The sequence below is a fragment of the Papaver somniferum genome, unplaced genomic scaffold (genome assembly GCF_003573695.1).
Source record: "Papaver somniferum cultivar HN1 unplaced genomic scaffold, ASM357369v1 unplaced-scaffold_117, whole genome shotgun sequence".
Classification (NCBI taxonomy): Eukaryota; Viridiplantae; Streptophyta; class Magnoliopsida; order Ranunculales; family Papaveraceae; genus Papaver; species Papaver somniferum.
Window position 1 is genome coordinate 2,416,202 of NW_020620714.1, and position 7,458 is coordinate 2,423,659.

At 36.7% G+C, this 7,458-nt stretch overlaps 1 protein-coding gene and 1 pseudogene across 2 annotated transcripts; both read left to right on the forward strand.

Moving 5' to 3' along the window:
* Positions 1 to 391: 391 nt before the first annotated feature.
* On the forward strand, positions 392 to 3,367 carry LOC113329900 (putative receptor-like protein kinase At4g00960). Of its 2 annotated transcripts, XM_026576731.1 has the most exons (8): positions 392 to 842; positions 957 to 1,292; positions 1,428 to 1,556; positions 1,649 to 1,779; positions 1,879 to 2,089; positions 2,217 to 2,454; positions 2,548 to 2,698; positions 2,822 to 3,367. In XM_026576731.1, exons 1-8 carry the CDS (start codon positions 461 to 463, stop codon positions 3,179 to 3,181), a joined length of 1,938 nt encoding a protein of 645 aa, XP_026432516.1. In that variant the 5' UTR covers positions 392 to 460; the 3' UTR covers positions 3,182 to 3,367. The 2 variants fall into 2 exon arrangements, with proteins under 2 accessions (XP_026432516.1, XP_026432515.1); XM_026576730.1 differs by having other exon boundaries at positions 392 to 1,292.
* A 576-nt stretch (positions 3,368 to 3,943) lies between these two features.
* Positions 3,944 to 7,458, forward strand: part of LOC113330133 — a 5,753-nt pseudogene continuing 2,238 nt past the window's right edge.

The window sequence follows — 7,458 nt, forward strand, 5'->3', positions numbered from 1 at the left end:
GAAATTTTAGTCTTATAAATTTTCTTCTTAAAAATTTTCAAGATTGCTAATAGGGGTACCAAATTACTTGGTGTGTATCAAAATACATATAAGATAAAATAGTCATTATCTTTAAGTTGACACACCCTAGCAATTCGGTATCCCATTAGCAGGCTTGAGTGTTATTCAATTGCCATATATTTTTCTTGAATTGGGACCACTTGACTTTTTCTTTTACGTTTCTTTCTAAACTGCACACGGTTTCTTGTTGTCTTTCTATGCATGATGTCTGCTTAACTCATTTGACTAGTCTACCGTGACATGTTCAGTATTATCCACAATCTTCGAACTTGTGGATAAAAATGATTTCTCTAGTCTTCATAATAGACTTTACTTTACAGCCAAACCAACATCCAATGTACATGTACCCTTGAAGATTGTTGTAGTTGGTGTCACTCAAACAAACATCCAAAAAAGAAAAATGGTAACCAGAAACAAAAAGATCGGAAATGGTTCAATCTTCTTCATTTACTTGTTTCTTCTTTCTATCTTATTGATCACCATACAAGACACAACTGCACAGCCACAACCAGATTTTGTTTATAAATTCTGTTTAGGAGATAATTACACTACTGGCAGCACATTCCAAGCTAATCTCAATCGCCTTTTTCCTTCAAGCATCCAAAATAGATACTATAACGCCACCAATGGCCAAAGCCCGGATAATGTTTACGGATCTTTACAGTGTCGAGGTGATATCCAGCAAGATGAGTGTCAAAGTTGTGTAGATTTTGCTATTCAAGATTTCAACAAAACGGGTAGATGTCCAAATTCTAAACAAGCGATTATTTGGTATGAGAAATGTATGCTAAGGTATTCTAATCAAAATTACTTTAATATTATGCAAGAGAGTCCAGGGGTTTACTTGTGGAATCCTAATAATGTTTCTAATCCGGAACAGTTTAACCTGATTTTAGGTGAGTTAATGAACGATTTAGCAGGAAAAGCTGGGTCTAGTTTTTCTACTAATTTTGCTTCTGGAAATAGAAGCTTTGATGATTTTCAAAGAGCATATGGATTAGTAGAATGTACTCCAGATATATCTTCAGGAAGTTGCAATAGGTGTCTTTCCGGAGCTATATCTGACATACCAAATTGTTGTGATGGGAAACAAGGTGGGAGAGTTATTAGACCCAGTTGTAATATTAGATATGAACTATATACCTTCTTTGAGTCTACGGTTATTCCTCCTCCACCACCTCCTTTACCTTCTCCCACACCACCATCGTCAACAAATGCGCCAGTACCAAATGGTAAGTAGTACTCTTTGATCTGTGATATTCTTCGGTTGACCATTTCAACCGAATAAAAAATTAAAGTCAGGATAGTTGTTTCTCATGCATATACTCAAATTACTCATAATTCCTAGGTGGGAAATGTTCTTGCAGAAAATAGGAATAACTCATCCAAACTTACTATCAGTATAGTGGTTCCTTTGGTTGTCGCTGTGCTTCTTGCCCTTGCCTTGGGGTTCTTCTGTTTCCAAAGAAAGAGAACACAGAAAAACAAGTATTCCTGTAAGTACAAATCCTTCAAAAATGAAATCCAGGCATATGTTTCTCTAAGCTTGCTTAATGGGTTCGCAAATTTTGTTGTTTTGGTCATGAAGATGTGGATGATGAGACTCCAGTCAGTACAGCAGAATCTTTACATTTCAACTTCAGTACAATAAGTGCTGCAACAAACAATTTCTCGGAAGCTAATAAACTTGGAGAAGGCGGATTTGGTTCTGTTTACAAGGTACTAGAACCTACATGCATATTGAAACTTAAATTTAACTATTAGCAGGTGGTTGTTTTTGAACATTTTTTTGCTTTTTGTATTGTTTGATGTCCTCAGGGGACACTTCCCGATGGGCGACAAATAGCCGTGAAAAGGCTGTCGAAATATTCTGGTCAAGGTGACCTAGAGTTCAAGAATGAAGTTACATTAGTAGCTAAACTTCAACATAGAAATCTTGTGCAGCTTATTGGTTTCAGTCTAGCCGGTGAAGAAAAACTACTCATATATGAATTCATGCCAAATGCCAGCCTTGACCAATTCCTATTCGGTGTGCATCCCGTTTTGTGTCTGTTTAATCTTATTCGATCATTATATTCAAATATAGAGACATTTTTTTACACTAGATTAAGGATGGGATAAAAGTTTGTGTTTTTTGTCTGCCAATGAATGTATAGATCCAGTTAAATGCACACAGCTGGATTGGGAAAGACGATACAAGATAATTGCAGGGGTAGCAAGAGGACTTGTCTATCTCCATGAGGAGTCCCGACTTAAAATTATCCATCGGGATCTCAAAGCCAGCAATATATTGTTAGACATGGATATGAATTCAAAAATTGCAGACTTTGGCATGGCTAGGATTTTTGTGCATGACCAAACTCAAGAGCGTACAAGCAAAATTGTTGGAACGTAGTAAGTATTAACTTCCAAATTTTGAATGTCTAACTATTCATAACCGTACCAAAAAAAATAATCTTGATGAATCTTGATAATTCTATTTTGCAGTGGCTATATGGCTCCAGAGTATATAATGCATGGTCATTTCTCAGTGAAGTCAGACGTTTTTAGTTTTGGTGTCTTAATATTAGAGATACTTTGTGGACAGAAGAACAGCAGTTTTCATCAATCTTCTATTGCTCAAGACCTTCTAAGCTATGTGAGTAATATCAATAATATCTTTTCATCAAAAAAAATAAAAATATTGATAATATCTTCTTTGGAATCTACTTTGTTTTGGCGTTTGGCGTTGGATAATAAAACGTAGGAGAAACTGATGCAGGTATGGAGACATTGGAATAACGGGTCTGCTATAGAAATATTAGATCCAACATTAAAAGACACATGTTCAAGAAGTGAAGTGATGAGATGCATCCATGTTGCGCTATTATGCGTTCAAGAAGATGTCGCAGATAGACCCACAATGCCCACAGTTATCCAAATGCTCTACAGCTACTCTGCGACTGATCCTGCTTTACCTTCAGCGCCTGCGTTTTTTATTGGGAGTACCGTAAATATGGAGCCCCAGTCGAACTTAGTCTACAGCGAAGAGCAAGGAAGCTCGAAGAACGAGTCAGTGGTCAGTGAAGTAGCGATGGGGAGCGTGAATGAAGTTACAATTACAGAACTAGACCCTCGATAATGATATATACCACTACATTTCCAGAATATATGATCTTGTTCTTTTGTCATTTTTTTTTGTTGGTTGGCATGCTATAGGTTCTTTTTTTTTTTTTGGCATTACCTAGTTTTTTTTATCATTATTCATTCAAGAAGTGGAGATTTCACAATAATGCTTATAAGTTGATATGCAATTTACAGAGGATTAGACTTGTTGTTAGTTTCTGTTGGATTAATTTGTAAGCTATATTTAGCTGCAGACTGGAAAATTGGCGCTTAGTATATGCTTTAGGGCCAAAATCTTAAGAACTGTGGAAAATCTGTTCCGCTTCTCTCTTATACCTCTTAAGAACACTCGGTACTTCACCTTTCATGGGTTTCAACATACCGCATAAGTAACATTGGCAGTGTGTCGAGAATTTCCAAACAGTGAGTCAAGATCGATCCAATAGCTTCATGTTTCAGTATTAATTTTGAGACGTGTTCATTTTCAGCTATTCTAGAAGTTGAAAACTTTTTTTCTTCAATATATATACCCGGGGATATTTGTGCAAGGTTAGTAAAAGTGGAGGGTACAAGATGCACAAAAGTAAATGCAAAATTTGACTGCTTAAAAGTGCCTACTCATAATATTATAATGCACTCCAGTGCGCGATAACATGACTCTTGGGCACCAGAAGAGTCTATAAAATATGGAGTACCGTAGTCGATGATTTTCTTCTAAACCCTAACCCTAAAATTTTATGAAGAGACGAGGACTGAATTTGGATATCAAATCAGCTAAATGGAGAGTCTCCCTGTAGAAATCTTAGAAACCATATTCTCTCGGTTGCCTTCTCTATCCACTGTACAGAGCAGACGGGTTTGCAAAACTTGGAGAACGGTCGTCGGTAAAAGTAAGTCGGTCTGCTTTTCCAGTTTCGAGGACAACAACAGAACCTCTGCTATGCAGATCGTATTAGCCTCCAAGAAGTTAATCTAGAGAAGTACGACTCCGGTAAGACACTTACAAACCATTTAGACAATTCAAAAAAAAGATTAAGCATACAAGCACTTGTATTCAACCAATACTTTGCTGGTTTATGCAATGGTTTAGTTTGTTTTCTATCACTAAACACAGCAGCAGATCAGTATGAGGATATTATTATTTGCAACCCTATAACCGGGGATTACGTTTTTCTAGAAAGACTCGACGGAGAACTAGCTGTGAAACGGAAAGATCTAAAATTTGGATTTGGTTACCTTCACTCCACTAATGAATATAAGGTTGTTAGAATCGATTGCAACAGGAAGACAAGCCATGTGCGTACTCTTGGCAATGGCATTGGTTGGAGAATCATCAAAGATAAACGCCCTTACTTATTGGAGAGTTCAAGTATCTTTGATAAGCGAGGCATCTTTGCAAATGGAGCCATTCATTTGTTAGGATCCATCAAAGTACGGGAGAAGAAGATTGTGGCTTTCGATCTGGCAGATGAGAGGTTTAAATCTGTCCCATCACCCGCTTGGGAATATTATGCTTCCAGAGACCTTGCACTGTTGGGAGGAAATTTGCGCGTTGTTTCTCGTTATACCCGTGGTTATGAAGGCCGCTTAGATATATGGACATTCAAGAAAGCCGTTATTAATGATGTAAAAGTACTACTTCACGGAGTTGTTGCCGGACAAGAGTATTACTTTACCATATGAATCCACAGAGTGGTATAATCCATTTGCAATTACCGAGATCGATGAAGTTCTTCTATGGATCACAGAATATTCATCTAGTAAGTCAGAACCCATCTACATCTACCGTTATGACCCTGACACTTCAACTCTAAGCAAATCTTCGCATGTCTACTACCGGAATACTAATGGTAATTGCCCTGAAATAATTCCTCATATGAACACACTTCTTTCTTTGAAAGAGATTGGAGAATGCTTTGAGAATTATGGGAGTGCACCATAGTTAAGATATCAATAAGTAAGAGCCAAACAATGGAATTATTCTCGTGTGGTTCCTTCGGTTATCTAGTTTGTTCAAATTTTTCACTTTTGGTTGTCGTATACTTCTTGCTATGTTGCAAAAGGCCCCCCGGGTGCTCACCTATGCACGCGAGGCCCCCCTAAGAAAAAAAGCATCGGCGCTGGCATAACGCCTAGTAAAACATAGACTTCTTGTTCTTAAAATTTTGTCCAACGCCAATACTGACATTAAGTACCACTACATTTGGAGGGTACACAATTTTTTTTTTCTTTTTTTTGGAGAAAGTAGAGCATACAGTCTTATTCTTTTAATCTTCTGCTTTTCTATGTTAATTTGCGTTCTATACCTTCTTGTTTTTTGATCCATAAAGTAATCCGTGTTCAATCGAGATTTAATATGATATGTATTTAACAGAAAATTGTTGTTTCTGGCTCCTACTGAATTTGTAAGCTATCTTAAACTGTAACTCGGAATCTTGGCACTTTCTAATAGGATGGAACAGGGGCACAGGTGAGTCTTGTGTACAGAGGATCCGGAGACGGGTTATTGAACCAATTCATTTTTATCATTATCAAAATTTTCAAAAACACTCAAATTGATCTGTCCGACTCAAGTTTGATTGGAGTAAGAAAAGGTCAGTTCTTCATTGAAATAAAATCACTGTTTTAAACTGCGAAACTTTTCAATTTTTATCAAAGGAGATACTGAATTTTTAAGATAATTCCAAATGCACTGCCTCCTAGTAAAGTCCAAGTCTAAGTCAACTTAACGTATCAACTTGGGTGGAAGAGGCCGCTGATTTGGTGGTTAAGGAGCCCCGGACCACGAAATTGAGTTAGGGGTTGAATAGTTGGTCAATAATGATTTGCATAGGCAAGGAGTTGAGACATTATTACGAGCCAAACACAAGAATTATTCAGGGGCCGTCCGTAAGAAACAAGAAAAAACAAATTTGGGACCCCTCTGAATATGCATCTCACCTTCTTTTTTTTTGTAACCTTCACACAGATTTTCTTTTCAATACTTATTTGACTAGTCTACTGAATCATATTGATACACAGGAAGAAATATTCTTCGAACTTGTGGATAAAAATGGTTTCTCTAGTCTTCGTGATAGACTTTGAATACATACCAACAGCCCATATGTACCCTTGACGATTGCGGTTCGGTTAACCCAAAATCATTCCAAAAGGAAGAAAAAAAATGATTATCAGAAACAAAAACATGGGTTGCTTTAATCTAGTTTCGATCTTCTTTAATTGCATGTTTTGTTTTTCTAACCTACTGATCACCATACAATACACAACTGAACAAACTTATTTTAATCATATATGTTCAGGAGCAAATTTCACAGATGGAAGTACATTCCAGTCTAATCTCAAGACTCTTTTTCCTTCAATCATACAAGATAGATACTATAACGCCACCGTTGGTCAAAGCCCGGATACTGTTTATGGGTCTATACAGTGTAGAGGTGATGTTACATTAGATGCTTGTCAAGGCTGTGTTCAATATGTTACTCAAGTGAACAAAGAATTTGATAAATGTATAAATTTTAAACAAGCAATTGTTTGGTATGATACATGTATGCTAAGGTATTCAGATCAAAATTACTTTACTATAATGCAAGAGAATCCATATTATTGGATGGCAAACAGAAATAATATTTCTAATCCGTCTCAGTTTAAACCGATTTTAAATGATTTCTTGGTTGGTTTAGTAGGTAAAGCTGGGTCTAGTGGGTTTTATACTAATTTTGCTACAGAGGAAAAAAATATTACTAATCGTTCAAAATTATATGGATTAGTACAGTGTACTGCAGACATACCTTCAAGTAGTTGTAGTCTATGTCTATTTGGAGCTATGGATGTGTTACCACGTTGTTGTGATTGGAGACAAGGTGCAAGAGTTATTGGTCCTAGTTGTATGCTTAGATATGAATTGTATCCTTTTTATGAATCTACTATTACTTCCTCGATACCTCCATTATCATCTCCTACTCCTCTGGTATTACGGCCATCGTCAACGAATACAACTCTACCAAATGGTAAGCAGTACTTTTTATTATGGCCAGAAGCATGCACTTGGAAGCAAAAGTAATTGTAAATATTGATTCCGAAAGTCATGTATACTAAAAGCAAGTTGAATTATGTTTTTGACTAGATACACTTTACTTCAACGTAGAACTCTCCCAGAATCTCTAAAAATATATTTGAAAACTTCACAGAGAACACGTATTCTGTTTGGACTTTGATCGCTTCTCCCAGCCATTCCAGCCCAAGTTGATCGATAAAATCACTTGCATACGATCTGTTTATTCTTAACAGGCCTAG

What these genes read in the sequence shown, in the direction of transcription:
- LOC113329900 (XM_026576730.1), top strand. Translation starts at nt 461, where the DNA reads ATGGTAACCAGAAACAAAAAGATCGGAAATGGTTCAATCTTCTTCATT. An exon ending in AAATGCGCCAGTACCAAATG is followed by an intron (nt 1,293 to 1,427) that starts GTAAGTAGTACT and finishes ATGTTCTTGCAG; the next exon opens with AAAATAGGAATAACTCATCC. An exon ending in CCTTGACCAATTCCTATTCG is followed by an intron (nt 2,090 to 2,216) that starts GTGTGCATCCCG and finishes ATGAATGTATAG; the next exon opens with ATCCAGTTAAATGCACACAG.